At 51.1% G+C, this 15967-nt stretch overlaps 1 protein-coding gene across 2 annotated transcripts; it reads left to right on the top strand.

Annotated features, from left to right (window-relative positions):
• Positions 1-2908: 2908 nt before the first annotated feature.
• VWA1 (von Willebrand factor A domain containing 1) lies at positions 2909-15346 on the top strand. 2 transcript variants are annotated; one of them, XM_048967626.1, is made up of 6 exons: positions 2909-3602; positions 7916-8479; positions 10717-10995; positions 11503-11775; positions 12260-12529; positions 13123-15346. In XM_048967626.1, the coding sequence occupies exons 1-6, from the start codon at positions 3530-3532 to the stop codon at positions 13155-13157; spliced, it is 1494 nt and encodes a 497-aa protein (XP_048823583.1). In that variant the 5' UTR covers positions 2909-3529; the 3' UTR covers positions 13158-15346. The 2 variants fall into 2 exon arrangements, with proteins under 2 accessions (XP_048823583.1, XP_048823582.1); XM_048967625.1 differs by having other exon boundaries at positions 2917-3602; positions 13117-15346.
• The last annotated feature ends 621 nt before the right edge of the window (positions 15347-15967 follow it).

The following is a 15967-nucleotide window of genomic DNA, read 5'->3' as shown; positions in this document are numbered from 1 at the left end:
TCTGCAGATAAATACAGCTGGGGAGTGCCGGGAGTGAACTATTTTTGTAGTTTGTCTCCAAAGTCATAACAGAAATAAGAGCTGACTTGAACCTGCAGATGGCACGGCACAGTGTTAACTGAGACCTGCCAGCACAGGGACCAATCCTGCTGCAGTGGCACTGCTGGGGTCGGCAGAGTTCCCAGTTCATGCCCTGCACAAACGCAGCCTGGAGCTGCTGAGACCTCCACTGTGACACAGCCTGAGCCCCCACTGCCCAGCCTGGCTGCTGCCCACCTGTGGGTCCAGGGAAGTTCATACCATCCTTCTCCCATTGCTTACAGGGCTGCTTCACTTCCTTTCCAAATGGGGAATTTCCAAATTCCCATATATAGATAGCTCCCTCCAAACAAAAGCTTTTATGTAGAGCTGAAGAAAGGCTGTGTTCCAAACCGCCTGTTTGTTCCAGCTGTGATTTTGCCTCAGAGGATATTGCATCTATCCTGGCAGCTGCAGCCACCACCAAACTCCCCACGGGCAGAGCTCTGCCATACACTGTCCATGCAAATCAGACCCTGTGATTTAGGATCAACCCTTGAAACAAGGAAGAGTGGACAATCAAAATGTAGGGATTGGTTGGTGGTGGTACTTCTTTTTTTTTTAAACAAGTTTTAACTACTCCTGAGCTGGATTATCACTTGGGTATGGTAGGAAGATGATCACAATTGCCCTCGGTAAGTTTTGGTTGAGTTATGATAGATGGAGGTCATAAGCTGAGCCCTGCAGCCCCATTCTGGCCACAGTTGTATGGGATCAAAGTAGGGTGATGCTGCTGGCTCCAGAACACAGCGTGCATCAGCATACGCAAGCACCAGCCTTACTGGAAACAAGAGCTGTCCTTTACAGTAAAGTTTAAAAATAAAGTTAAATTGTGTGAGATCTAATGATTTTCCAGGCTGCTTTTTCCTGCTTCCTCTTATCCTAGCAGGACTTCTAAGGAAATAAAGGTTGAAATCTCTCCAGGCTGCAGGGTGTGAGACTGAATGGCATTGACACTGAAAAACTGACAAACAAAAAAGGAAATTATGAGCAACTCTTCTATGGGAAGTGTTCTTGGGAAGTGAGTAATGCAAGGAAATCATCTCTGCATTCCCACCAACTCCAGTCAAGGGGTTCTGAGTGCTCATCCATGAGCATCAGCAATCAAGCTGAATGTGGACCAGCATTAATGGATCTATGTGGATTTGAGAATGAGAGAGACAGCTGATAGCACAAGGTGCCCAGAGGTTCCGTGAGCCTTGGTGATGGTAGGATCCAGATGGAGAAGCTGAGGAACTTTGGGAGCACTGCTCTTGGTATGACTTGCTTTGTGCAATCTTTCCCTGAAAGACTGATCCTCAAAAGATGCCACAACCAGACAGCTCTTGTGCTGGAGCACCTGCACCTCTGCAGCACCTGTCCCTGCTAACCACAAGGACTTACAGGTGCTCTAGCAGAGATGATGCTGGGCTGATATTTATTTTTAATGAAGGAAGTTATGCCTTCCAAAATGACTTGGACAAGCATGACAAGGGTATTTACGTGTCCTTGTGAAGCCCCAGCTGGAGAACTGCACCCCAGATGGATGCACCCCAGAGCAGTGCATGTGCCCCATCCACGGAGGTGCCTGAGGCCATGCTGGATGGGCCCTGTGCTGCCTATTCCAGCAACCCTGCCCACAGCAGGGGGAAAGGAATGGGTTTTAAGGTCCCTTCCAACTCAGGCCATCCTATGATCTGTCAGGTCACATGGTGGAGGATGAGAGTAGGGGTATCAAATTCTTCTGTGTCCCTGGGATGAAGCTTATTCTAGCCCGCATGAATCAGTGGGTGAGGCTGAGTCATTCCCCTAAGTTCATGACACAGGGGTATGGGGTATCATACAACCTGATACTACAACGTTCCTTCGTGGTGCAGCTGGGTACCAAACCCAGCCCATCTGCCTGAGGTGGGGCAGGGAGGAGAAGCACAAACAAGTGCCCATGACGTTTAACTAGCTGGCTGGCTCCGGGGCTTCCCAGTTGGATCTGATTTCTTGGGCCTGTCCTGACTTTCCATTTGCTTGATGAGTTTGGATATGATTTTTTCCAGCCTGCACAGCTCCTTGGCTCATAATTCCTGTTCGTTTCTTTATAGTTCCCAGGAGAGACAAAATCAAATTGGGGGAAATATGGCTCACCGGTTTAAGAAATCCCGCCAGCTTCTAAACTTTCCTCCTCTGCTACTTTTCATCCTGTCTGGTTGTCACTCCCCCTGTCAGAGGAGATGACATTGATGAGTCTCTTCATAATTGAGTGTAATTTTCCAGTTTTTCTCTGCTTGTAATGTCTTGGATCTGTCCAGAAGCACCATATGCAATATGTTTTTTCCACTGATGGCTGTGTGGCTTAGCTGAACGTTCTATTTTGCTTTACTTCCTTGAAAACTGCTATCCCCTGTAGGGTGGTAATAATTCAAGAGAGGAGCAGCTCAGGGCTCCATGCAGCAGTAACCCCTGAGGGCTGTAGCTGAGATGAGGATGTCATGTTAAACCACAAACTCTCTGCTCCCAAATGGATCTACATAACCAAGATGAACGGAAAGTGGGGACAAAAGAGAAGGGGAATATTGTCACCTCCACCTGCTGAGCAGGAGCCAAAGGCAGAGACATGGGTGGCAGGGCAGAAGTGAGGAGGGAAGTGGGGTTTGCTCAGGGATTTTGTTGATTGGCAAGAAACTCCTCCATCTAGGGGGAATATAGAGAGGCTGTGTACCCAAGAGGGGAAAACCTGGTGGAGTTTTATTTGGCACATGCCCTCAGCCAAGCTCTTTGGCCTCTCCATCCAGTCATGGGCTTATCTTTAGCCCCCTTTGACTCGCAGCCTGAAGCTGAGGCCAGAGGGAGGTGGGCAGAGGGCTGTGCAGGAGCAGCCCCGCGTGGGGCAGGGCTGGAGCTGTGCAGGCAGCGCTAGGACCTTAGGAGTGCTCCACAGCCTCCTCCCAAAGGATTAGCTAATATTCCCTGAGCAGGGCGCGCTCCCCGGCCCATCGACTTTTTCTTTCCTCTCTATACGCGTTTTCCCTTCTTCTAGTTCATTCCAGAGCAGAGAGAGCTTTGGATTTCACTGAGCTTCTCTCTCTCTCTCTTTTTTTTTCCCTCATAGCTGGACTGCTGCCAGTGTCTCGCAGGGCCGGCGTTTCATCTATCGGGACAGATTTTTCACCCCAGCCCAGCTGCACGCCCGCTGCCTGCGAGCAAACCCCAGCAGCAAGCAGAGCTCGGGAGGGCAGCGCACCCCATCCCCAGCCAAGGGGGACGTGGAGAGGAAGGAAAATTGCCTCCAGCACTCAGAGATTGTGCCACGGCGCAGCGAAAGAAAGAACTGTCGGATCTCAAGGCATGAGCAGCTCACAAGCTGCCCTGGGCTCTGCTGGATCCCTGCACGTAATATGACTGATGCTGAGCCTTTCGACTGCCTTCACAGAGCCGAGCTTTTGGATTTAAGGTAGTTTGCCCAGGACTGGACTTTGCTATGCTGGCCGAGGCAGCTCTTGTGCTTGGTGTGTGGCTGCAGCTCGCTGCGGGGCAGGAAGCACCTGGCCAAGGTGAGTGCTGCGGGGTCCCCACCGTGCTGGGACAGGAGCTGAGCTGAAGTCACACTGCTGCCATAGCTCTGCTGTTCCCCTGGGGTGTTACTCTGCTGGCGTAAGGGTAAAAGGAAGGAAAATGTTTCTAAAATTGCTATATTAGAAAGAAAACTTACCTCCCTTGGAAAAGAAGCTGGCAGAGTTTAGTGCAGTAAGAGGGAGAGTCCTGATAGTCGCTGCTCCCCGTGTACTGGGCACCCTGGTTAAGAGAAGTGAAAGCAGTGATTGATACTGTACCTGTCCTGTTGTCCTCTGCCTAACCTCGTATAATTCAGTCCTGACGTTTTCTCCTTGCAATGCTTTCTCTTGGCTGCTGCTCGGGGAGAACGCCTGCGGTGTGGTGTCAGAGCCGACAGCGGGAAGGGGGACACGGAGGGGATGAGTGTCTCTCTCTGGTTAGCTGGGCAGGGACTGCTGGTATGGTTACTGGGGGGGATCCTTGTGCTCAGTAAAAGAAGGAACAGCTCTGGGACTGCTGCTGGCTGCAGCTGGTTTTCCCTGGAGTTTGAACCTGAGAAGTGTGAGAGGGGACATAAAATTCTGTTGTGCCTGGACAGGATAATTCTGCTCCTAGCAGGCAAAGCAGACAGTGACTGTTGCTCAGATCCCATTACAGGGAATGGATTTTGCCCACTGGTGACCCAAGCTGTGGAGAAGGGTCTGGAGGTGCAGGCTGGCTCAGGAATTGTGCGGCTGTCCCTGCCCATGCCATGCCCCAGAGGCAGTTATGCTGTTGCACTGCTGACAGCTTACTTTAGGCTTGCAAACTGCAAACTAGAAGAAGAGAACCTGCTGGTGGGCAGCATGCCTGCTTTTTGTGGGCAACTTTTATGTGGGCACCTCCGGCCACTCCCAAAAGCAACCTTGAGCAAACAGCCAGCCTGGCAGGGCTCCTGTCTGGAGCCATTGTGGTGTGCCATCACCATGCAGCGAGGGGAAGTGATTGAGCCATGAGGATGCGTGGTCATAACTCTGCTTCCTGGGGTCTTGGCTGGATGTGAGCGGAGGCAGCTTCATTAACTTCAGGGGACAAAGACAGGGAGCTGCTGGGCAGCCAGTGGGACTGAACAGAGAGCCCCCAGGAAAGGTGCAGACAATGCTGCTCACCCTCCACACTCAGCTCAGCAGAAAAATTGTCTTTGCGTGGCCAAATAGCACAAGGGAAGACAAATGAGGAATTTAAGGCATAGTTAACTGAGACAGGACACGATCTTTTCTGGCTGTGGAACCCTTTTTGCTCTAGGAGCACTGAGTCCCACGTAAATGAAGCACATGGCACGTGTTCAGGTCCCAGCTGAGGGGAGCTCTTGGAACGGATGTCTCCTGTCAGCATCTCAGAGCAGGACGCACACGCCTGGCTATTTTCCTCTTGGAAAAGCCAAGTGTGTAAATAAGCAGCGCTGGGACTCCATGGTGACATTTTGCTCTCAACTGATCCCTTCTAAACCCTTCTTTGCACGACTGATCCACGCCTATCGACAAGCATCAGCCCGAGGGGGACAAAAGGATGCTGCCAACATTTGTTCCTCGGGCTCCGGCTGTGCTCAGGGCTGATGGCGCAGGAGATTTTGTGGACCCCCCTTCTCCAAGAGCCCCACAAAAGTGAGAAATCTCTGCTTGGCATCTGGCCAAGCAGCCGATCCTTTTTTTGCTGTAAAGAGAGAAAACAGTTCGAAAACAGCAGCTGCTTGCGTAAGGCAGGGATTTGCTGGTAACAAATCCCCAAAGCCCCACCTCTGGCATAGGGGAGATGTTTGTGTTGGATGGAGGACAAAGAACAGCAAGAAAGATGAAGGAACAGAAAGCCTGAAGGGAAGGATGGTGGTGTGCCCAGCCACAATCAGCATCACTGCAGTGAGGATGTTTTTGTGAATCCTCTCTAGCAGAAAAGTCTCACAGAGAGGACTTCATTCCCATCTTACACAGGGCTGAGTGATGGAACTGAATTATGACGGATCACAACCACTTCAGATAGCTCTGAAATACCAAACTGCCCACCAGCACAACTTGCTGTTGGTGACCATTGGCTGCTGGGCTGTTTGTTCTGCCCCCCAGGCAGGACGTGGTGGTGTCAAACTGCAGCCCTTCCTGCAGTGCTTCCTAACCCACGCAGCTATTCCCAGCAGTGATGGGTGAAACCCATGTCCGCAGGATGCTGACGTTCCGCCCGCCTCGCTGTGCCCACAGCTGCAGGGCACACTGCAGCACCATTACAAGGGTTTGGCTCTTGGCTCTCCATCAGCATCCTTCTCCCTTAGCAGGTGTCCATGTGGCATGCCACCCTGTTTCCCTGGGGAATTCACTTTGGCAAGACAGGAGTTTACTGTCTGCTCCCCAGGGGAAACCTCCAAGTTTCTCCATGCGTGACCTTGTTTGCCATGGGGGAGCAATGTCCTTTGCCAGCACCAGAAGCTTTCACAGCTGCTTGTTGCAACACTCAGGAAACAAACACCGCCACTCAAAATAATGGGGAACAGAGGGGAGAAATTAAAATAGATGATTTTTTGCTGGGAAGAGGCCACTGTGTTGCCAAAATCCCTCATTACAGCTTGGCAGCCAAGTCAGTGGCTTTATGCCCTTCCAGTAGAGGGGAGAGCAAGAAGCTGCAGCTCCACGCAGCCAGGAGCTCACAGCAGAACCGGTGTTGCATGCCTTGGTGAAGCAGCAGCTCGAAGGACCTGGAGGTGATGGATTTGGCTGTGCTGTGTGACGTGCTGCTGGAGCTGCACATCGCCGTGGGCAAGCAGAAAGCTGGCCAGGCTGCGCTTGTGTTTTCTGCTCAGGTCTGAGTGCCAAGCTGCTGGGTGTGTGTGTCTGCACAGGGTTGAGTCGTGCTGGGTCACGCAGAGCTGGACGTGAGCTGCTCCTGCCTCCTCTTGGCATCTCTGGCTTAGTCACCTCTGAGCAACATCGTTCTCCATTTCTCCAGTTGTTTCGTCATGGGTTTGGTATGGCTCTGTGCTCTCAGCCAGCACGTAATGCAGCAGGGAGGTGAAGGGCCTGGCCCTGGGTGGCTCTGCTCTCTGTAGCAGCACAGAAGCTCATTGCAGCGTGTTTTTCACACCTAGACACTGATGTTCTTGCCATGGGACAGAGCCAGCGCTCAAGTTACCGTTGCACATCTGATCCGTGCCAGGTGCCACCCTGAGGACACATACATCATGCCTTGGCACCCCCTGACTCCTGCCCTGGGTTTGCCATTTGTGTCTTCATCTGGGAGCAGTCCCCAGGAGGGGCTCTGTGACCCTGCTCCTCCCGTTTGTCTCGGGGCCTGCCTTGGCGTGCCTTCTGCAGGGGCAGAGCTCTTTGCAGGAGCCATCTCCTCCGAGCAATTAATTTTGCAGGGGCCTTTCCATTCAGCTGTCTGCTGCCTTGTGGTTTGCCTCCCACACGCAGCTCCAGCACTCAGCCATTGTGTGCTGCACTGAGCCCATCAGTGCCCCAGGTCCCACATTGCTTGGCAACCCTGCGTTCCCCATTCCTTCCCTGTCAAAGCAGCCCAAGCAGGCTGGCACCAACCGCTGCTCTGGGTTTTTTTTCCTCCCTTTTTACACCTCCAAAGCTGCCAGAAAGCAGAATGTTGGCTAAAAAGATCCCAAATCCATGTTCCCAGCACCAGGAACATGTCCTCCTTCATCTGAGAGAAGAAAGTGCCCAGGAACAGCCTGGTGCTGACTAACAAGAGGTGTCAGTGCAAACTGATACAGCTCCAAGGCATTTTCTCAGCAGCAAGAGATGGACCCAGGGCATGTGGGTTTGCTTTTGGAGCTACTCTGACTCCTGATCCTGAACTTGAAATAGGACTGTAAAACAAATTCATTTGTAGGCAGGGGGAATGCCACTGCCTGCTCCTGGACAGTCCAACCCAATGCAGGTTTTTGGATCTCAGAGGGTTTAGGATCCAGTTTTTGTTCCCAATAGTTTTTTTGTTGTTGTTGTTGTGTATGTTGGTAGTGAACAGCCTTGGGCATACCCTAACTTCAGTGCACCTCAGAGGGTTCAGCAAAGCCCAGCTGTCCACACCACAGGGTCCAAACAAAGCCATCAAACACAGGGTGATGGGATGAGAAGCTCCCAGGCAGCTGCTAGCAGGGCTGAGTACAAAGCCCACGAGCCCTCTCTCTGTAAGTAACAGCAATAAAAAGGGTGCCTGCTGAAGTCTCTCCCCAGCAAGCTTCTGAGATCAGCATTCTGAGATCTGGCCCAAGAAAACCAAGTCTTCCCAATTTCTACACCATTTCTCTAACCACCCCTCTCTCTTCCCCTGTTAGGTCCTCAGCCCTCCATTTCCAATTCAGAGGGAGACATCCTCTTCTTACTGGACAGCTCTGGCAGCGTCTCCTACTATGAATTCTCCAAGGTCAAGGAATTCATGTGGGACCTCGTGCGGCCTTTCACCTTTGGCCCCAACGATGTCCAGACCAGCATCATCCACATCAGCACGACCCCCACCATGGAGTTCCCCTTTGACCGGTACCTGTCCCGTGGGACGGTGCAGCAAGCCATCCGGGACACCAGACAGCTCATGGGTGACACCAACACAGGCAAAGCACTCTCCTTTGCCAAGGAGAAGCTCTTCAGCAATGATGCTGGTGCCCGGCCAGATGTGCCCAAGGTTCTGGTTTGGGTGACGGATGGGTTCTCCAGTGACGACATCTCTGAGCCCATGCAGCTCCTGAAGGACATGGGAGTGACAGTCTTCATTGTCAGCACAGGGCGGGGGAATTACCTGGAGTTGTCTGCTGCTGCCAGCCAGCCTCCTGAGAAGCACCTGCACTTTGTGGACGTGGATGACCTCCCCATCATCACCAAGGAGCTGCGAGATGCTATGCTAGGTATGCTGGGGCTGGGCTGCGGTCTCGGGGAGCTTGCAGCAGGACAAGCTTGAAAATCCCCTAAAACCAACAGATCTCCTGCTCCACAGGAGCGTGTTAACACACTGCACGTACGAAAGCTGTGTGCCTGGGTAGGCTTTGGCCCCTGAGCTCTGCCTGCACGCTTTTATGGCTCAGGCAGGGTGCTGGCACCCATCCCCTGCCTACAAGTAGCTGGCAGTCAGTGCTCTCTTACCACGAGCAATTAGCAATGATGGTTGTTGCTCTCAGAATTAAGACTTCAGCACAGGAATGTTTTTGTTCCACAAATCCCCTGTTGTAACGTGTTCTGCATCTGCCAGATCTACAGAGCAGCTTGGCCAGTGCAGCCCTTGGAAGAAATTCCCAGCCCAGTTTGTTGGGCTCGGCAAGGCAGCTGCTGGCACGTCTGTGACTGCACAGACAGCAAGAACAGGCAGAGAGCTGCTTTCTAACAGCCCAGTGTTTTAAAGCACCTAGGAAAGAGTCTGGAGAGAGCCAAAGCCAGAATGAGGGACAAGGGATAAGTGCTGGGAAACCAGCGCCAGGAACGCTGCATGCTGAGCTGCACAGTGCATGTCCTCTGTGCCACTGCAGCGTGCATCCATGATCACAAAGCAGGGGTTCTGCCTCAGCCTTTGGATCTGTTTGGAAAGCTGAGCAAGCAACTGGGACTTTGCAGACTTTCATTTTCTGGAGGCTTTGTCACTGTTGGAAGTCCTGTTTTAATTCCCCACTTGGTTTCTGCTGTGTGAGTCAGACAGAGCTGTCTGTGGTGTGTCCAAGTAACCCCTTAGTGCAGAATCCTCTCTGTGTAGCAGTTTCTTCCTATTTTCAGCCACTGCCATTTAGCAAATCACACCCAGGGGCCACGTTCTCTGTCCGATCTGAGTATGGGACCTTCTGTCTTACAGGTGCCATGCAGATCCCAAATGTTTCCTTTCAAGTAGCTGTTTCAGCTTCTAGTGCACCCTGAATCCACATGGTATAAAAGTGTCATGAAAGGAGAATGTATCAGTGCTGCAGAGCAATGAGCCTTGGTTCCCTTTCCTCCAACACCCTCACGTAGCACTGACCGTGAGCAAGTGACCAGGAAAATGATCCCAAACCTTGAATGTCCATTCTGGTGATGGAGAAGCATGTTTCCCTTTCCAGAATTGGAAATATTGCCCCATCCATGTTAAAGCAGGGAAGTAAAGCCATGAAGCAGAGGTGCTTCATCCCAAGACCCCACTGCCTCTCCTGCAGAATGGATTATGGATCCAGGGCAGAAGGGGTTCATCTGCTGCCTGACTGCATTTCTTGTGCACATCATAAAAGCAGCAGCACTCCTGCAAGTCTAATCTTGACCTCGCCAGCATTCACAGGATGCCAACGAGCTCACTGCTGTGAAATGGTGCTTCTGTGTCCACCCTCATCCTGTGAGTCACCCGCAGGCAGGAGGCAAGTGTGTCTGAGCTGTGTCCAAGTGCTCCCAGGAGGGCACTGCCTGGTCCAGCGCCAGAGGTTACACATTGATTCCCCTGCCAGCACGGAGGGACTGAGAAGGAAATCAATGAGCATCTACTTTCTTGGATTTATCTCCTTCTTCAATGGTCAGATCAGCTGTCGTGTGGCAGCAGAAGTGCTTGGGCGTGCCGTAGCTCATCCTTGGGTGCTGCATCCCATCACTTCAATCTTCCCGATTTATTTGCAGCATCCCCATGCCCTGCAGCCAAGCTCATTCATTTCTGTTCCCTGAGCTTTTGGCAGAGCTTTTGGCACCAGGACCTTTCGTCTGTTCCTGGCTCCTCTGTGTTCCAGCCGTGGGGCTCACAGGAGGCTGCAGAGTCCCATGTCCATGGTGCTGGGAGGGAGCAGTGCTGCTGCCCACCCCACAGCCAAGCAACAGCTCAGAGAAAAAAAAATGAGACTGCCTTTGCTTGGTGCAGGCATAGCAGAGCTTCTTTCTGTCTCTAGATGCCACCAGTTAGAAGCAAAGTTTCCAGGTGCCTGTCATTTTTGAAGCTTTGTGCGTGGCTTTGAGAATTTGGGTCTGTACTCGTGAACTTTTGGCTCACTGAATTGTTATCGAGGAGCTCAGCTGCACCTCGGTGACTTCATCTGTCATCCAGTGTCCCCAGAGGTCACATCTCCCATCCAAAGGGCCTGCATTTCTGGTGTTCCATGCCCTGTGTACAACTGCCATCATTGATTTCTTGCTCTTGCCTCTCTCTCAGATGTTATCCAAGCAAATCGGCTCCATGTGGTGGATATCACATCAAGTAGCTTCCGTCTGACGTGGCCCCAACTCCTCTCTCAAGAAACCGGTTACTACACCCTGCAGTATGCTCCAACAGATGACCTGGCAGCCAAGAGGACAGTGCAGGTGTCCGGGGCTCACACCAGCCTCACACTGAGCAATCTTGCTCCAGAAACTACGTATGAGGTGGCACTCGTTCCTGAATCCAACGTCCACTACTTCCCTCCCCAGACAATAAGGGTTACCACCCTGGCAGGTAAAGTGTGCATAACCATAATGCAAGGAAAGTTCTGCCATGCTGAGCCTCCCAGATAGAGAGGAAGACAGGGCAGTCTGTGTTGCATGCTGCCTGGTCTGATGGGGGGAGGCAGACGGTTGCAGTCAAGCCAGAACAAAGCAAGGGGAAGGCATCTTTTTGCTGACACGATGCAGGCAGATCTTCTCCTAGAAACAAGTTGTGCGCTGCCTAGTACAGGGCCAGAAGATGCCCTTCCAACATTAAAATCATTGGATATGGCAGAAAGCAGAGCCCTGGGAGAAGGCAAGGTCTGTAGGTGCAGCTAGAGAAGGTCACGTGCTTCTGCAGGCAGGGGTGCACACCACTGGGGCATCCTTTGTGAGGGGAGGGATTGGGGCAGCACTTGAGTACAGCCAGCCTTTCTAAACCTTCCACCTCCTGGAAGCCAGGTCCATCGTGCTCCTCTGAGAGCATCCTGATGCCATGAACTGCATGCTCATTCCCATCTTTTCGTGCTTCTTTCAGAGGAAATCAGTCCAGCTCAGATTGTCATCTCAGACTCCAGGCCGCACAGCTTCCAGGTCAGCTGGGCACCTACACCAGACAGTGTGACTAGCTACCAGGTCCTGTATGGGCCACTTCGTGGGGACTCAGCGCAGCTGCTGGAGGTGGATGGCACCCACAACAGCACTGTTGTGGAGAACCTAGCACCCAACACCACCTATCTGGTGACGGTGACTGCGATCTACAGTTCAGGAAAGGAGAAATCGCTGTCAGCCAAAGCATGCACTCAGGAAGGTGAGCACTGTGCTGATAGGGAATGGTGTGGGCACAGATCTGCCTTTGGGTGAGGCCTGATAACAGTCTGATTCCTGGGGTTGGATGAGAGGAGAACTGCAGCTTCTGGTGAGCAGCTCGTGATATGCGCTCAGGGTGTTGCAGATGCATAAAGCCTAGGGCTCAAGGTAATGGCCTCAAGTTGCACCACAGGAGGGGCAGATTGGATGTTAGGAAATGGTGGTGAGTCACTGTCCCCAGGGGTGCTCAAGAACCATAGACACGTGGCACTAAGGGACACAGTCAGTGGGCATGGTGGGTTGGGCTCAGAGATCTTAGAGGTCTTTTCCAACCTTAATTGGTTCTGTAATTTTATGACTGAAAGCAAATTGGCCGCACACTGTATGACTGCTCTTATGGGCTGCATATGGCTGAGCTGCTATGAGGCTACAACAACTGCTTCATGCAAAGGCCCACAGTTACAAGGATCTTCTCCTTTCTCTAGAGGGCTCCAAAGTGAGGCATCTTCGCTTTGAAGACTTGGGTTCCAACACCCTGAAGGCTTCATGGGATGCTGCAGATGGGAAGGTCCTCGGTTACCGAGTCAGGTGCCGGCGGCAAACCGGCCCTTCATCACTCATCAGTGTGTCACCACAAATCCACAGTGTGCTCCTCACAGACATGGCCCCAGGCACCACAAACAAAGTGTGTGTCAAGTCCATGTACAAGGATCAGCCGGGCAAGGGGCTGTGCCGCATGGTGCACATGCAGCCAGGTGAGTCAGGGCACAAGGGAAGACCCTGGGCCTGAAGGGGACGTGGGTGCTGGAGATCCTGCAGAGCTGTGCTGAAATACTGTGCTCATCAGCCAGCTTGTCAACAGGGCTTCATCACAGCTACCACCACTCCAAGGACATTGCCCTGAGCTTGGCTCTTCTTTTCTTCTCCTCTTTTTGAAGAGCAATGCTCCTCCTAGTGGCACTATGGTTACAGGCAGGAGGAAAAGCATGCAGGGGTTTTGGTGGTGATTTGGGATGACAAAGGATGGGGGGAGGCTGATGAAAGCTGGCTTTCAACAAGGGAGAGACAAGCTAACTACTCAACACAGCTACCAAGGCAATGACATCTGCTTTCCTCCTTACACTACCCAGAAGCCACTTACTATAATGAAACACAAAGGGATTCTCAATAGGCTGAAATAAGAGATAAGAAGCAGCTGTGACAGAGCAGAAGCACAGCCTTCTTCCCGCCAAGAGGGCAGAGTGATGGCGATGATGACCACAGAGTCAGCAGATCTGTGACTCAGTCTGATTTGGAGAACGGGTAAACAAAGCTGACATCATGCTTTTTGTGTTCTTCCCAGCTACAGAAGCCCCAGGGTACAAGCACAGACAGAGGGCATGACAGACCTGAGCGTGAACTGATCCCCCACAGAGCAGGAGATCTTGCTTGGAACAAAGGTTTGGATGAAAAGGAGGGACCTACAGAGGAAATCAGGAAGCTCACAGACCATCTCCCAGCCTGCACTGTCTGTTGAGCTGTCCTGGTTGCAAAGCCTGAGGGCCATCCTCAGTCAAGTTCTTGCAAAGCTTGAAGATGGGGTTCAGCTGGACGGAGCTGACAATCCCACTGCTAGATGCCAAATCTGTACCCTCTCTTGTATAAACCTGCCTGACAAACAACAAACAAAAGGCAACTGATGAATCCTCACTATTGCTTGCTTATTTCCTGTACTCTATTTATTAAATGTTGATACAGTTGTATTTTTGCAGCCTGTGAGCATGTTCAGGATGCAGCTGTTTACTGCACTGGCCTTTTGTTCCGGGCACTGCACTCAGAGAAAGACTGCAAGCTGTCAACAGCCACTGACACTGACACACAGCTTACCTTCAGCTCATCCAGTGTATTTAATACATGTTTCAAAATAGGCATCCCCAAAGTATACCATCTCAGGGATGGAAGGTGAAAGCACTAGGAGAAAAAATAACAAGTACAGAGAACATACAGTACACAGAGGAAACCTGGTCAAAGGCTCTAGGACTTCTGAAAAGAAGAAAAGAGGTTATACCCATTTGGTCTTTGGCCTGGACATGGAGACACGTTGTAAAAGACATTTTGCAGTAAATGAATAATCTAGTTTTCCTGGGGGGGGAAGGGTGATTTATGGCAAACTTTGTTGGTGAACTCTGAGGAGTGGAACAAGAAAGCAGTGCCAGCCCAGGGCAGCGTTGCTGGGTGCACTATGAGAAGTTTGTTCATGTCTGCCTGCTGAATTCCTGAGTTTTATCAACACTGGTAATGGCGTTAAATTCATCTGCTGCAGTGACACAGAGATCCCAGGTGGACTCTGAAGGATTCAGCTCCCCCAAGTCATTTGCTTTGGGATTTAATAGCAGTCTGAGAGAGCAGAAAACTCGGGAACTTGGAACTTTGTTTCCCCAGCAGGTTACACTGTTCTCAGCCCTCAGCTGAGCCCGAGGAGCAGCAGCAAGTCAAGAAAGGCCAGACTGCATGGCCATACAAAGCAGTTATTTTGGTCTCTCATTCAACATACCTTCAAACAACACAACAGCACAGTGCTGCCTGGATTGTGACCAAACGACTGCAACATACCTGCAATCAGTTGCAGCAAGTCAGATATGCGTCCTACAGCAGCTACATTGAGATTAATTAGCATGTTCTATGGCTAATTAGGGGACATCAGACTTCAGCACTATCATTCCTGGCTCTATCCTTTGCACTCTTAAAATATATTTTTAAGATTCATTGTCCTGGGCTCCTACCCTGTGCTAAGCTTTAGCTCATTTTAAGAACTATTATTTTTTCCAGAAGATGAGTAAATCTGGTTCTTCCCCTCTGGCTCCACGCTTGAATTGGCTGTCACTATGCTACTCTTCAGAATGGGGAATTGAAAAATAAGACAATTCTAGCAGCTAGTGACAAAACCACATGAAAAGCCCAGTTCCAAAGTTTGGCACTTATGGCTATAAAGAAACAACTACATCTCTGGTAACTGAAACCAGCATCAGTGGGAACACCTCACCTCACTAATGCTTGCTCTGTTTTAAATATGTTGCTTGTTTGGTCTGCATATGAAAGATTCATTTTCTTAAAGCTGTGCTTGGAGAGCCTCCATCCACTGACAGTCCATCACACAAACCCTCCACAGCTCTGCTTATGGACTCCTTCAAACAATTCCTTCTGGAGCTGAGAGGATCTTTGTCTCTGACCTGGAGTGCTGAGCGTGGAACTCAACACGTGCGGGTTTGTGGGACATTTGCCTTGGGCTCCTCGCACAGGAGGAAGGGATGGGAGGGAGGTGAGTCATTCATTAACTCGATAAGAAGATTCCGTATGATTTGTGTTCTCCTATGGAATGTGTATGTGTGACTGATTAATCTTAATGGAGGCTCTGTGCTGAGGGGAAGATAAAGCCTCTGGAATCTCTCACGCAATAAAGTATCTTGTTCGTTCTTGCTGTAGGATAGAGACTGTGTAGTACAACTCCCTGCATAGTTTACTACTGCATTAAGACCTCCCCCCCAGATGTAATGCACCCTTTTGAAGACAGTCAATTAAAAATACAAGAGCTACTGAATGACTCCTTTGTTCTTGGGGGCAGTAAAGACAAATCAGTTTAGTGGAATGAGGAGCTGGAATTCACCTCGATTTTAAGTGGTTAAAAATAAGCATTCTTCCCACGACTTCACAGTCTGGTTTATATTCCCAACCTTGCAAAAATCAAATACATAGCCAGAAAGACATCAGCCTCAATAAAGCTCATTGCCTCACTTTTTCTTCTTCCCCCCTTTGACTCCTTCGAATTCCTCCACACTACAAACAGTGAGATTAGGGACAGCTTTTACAAAGCATACTTCTATACCAGCCACAAACACGAGTTCCTCCTCCTGCTCCTCAGCAGCAGTGCTTGGAGGACACAGGGCTGCCTCCAGCAGCAAACCCAGAAGCCACAGCAAACCCAGAAGGCTGTACGAGGTAACGGCCTCAGAAACGTTCACAGCGCTGTTACACGCCGTTGCGCTCCCGGCCGCCATTTTGAGCCCGCTCCCTTAGCAACACAACAACACTTCCGTTGCTACGGCAAAGCGCATCTCAATAAAGTTTGTCCCTCCCCGCTACCCATCCCGGCCTACCTTCCTCTCATCCTTCCGGCTTAACGCTGATTGGTGTTCGACGCGTGACGTCACCATGGC

Source organism: Lagopus muta, chromosome 21 (genome assembly GCF_023343835.1).
Source record: "Lagopus muta isolate bLagMut1 chromosome 21, bLagMut1 primary, whole genome shotgun sequence".
NCBI lineage: Eukaryota > Metazoa > Chordata > Aves > Galliformes > Phasianidae > Lagopus > Lagopus muta.
This window is presented reverse-complemented; position numbering and strand designations above follow the sequence as displayed.

Coding starts and splice junctions, on each gene's coding strand:
- VWA1 (XM_048967625.1), top strand. CDS start 3,530: ATGCTGGCCGAGGCAGCTCTTGTGCTTGGTGTGTGGCTGCAGCTCGCT. Junction 8,480..10,716: donor GCTGCGAGATGCTATGCTAG/GTATGCTGGGGC, acceptor CCTCTCTCTCAG/ATGTTATCCAAGCAAATCGG. Junction 12,530..13,116: donor CATGGTGCACATGCAGCCAG/GTGAGTCAGGGC, acceptor TGTTCTTCCCAG/CTACAGAAGCCCCAGGGTAC.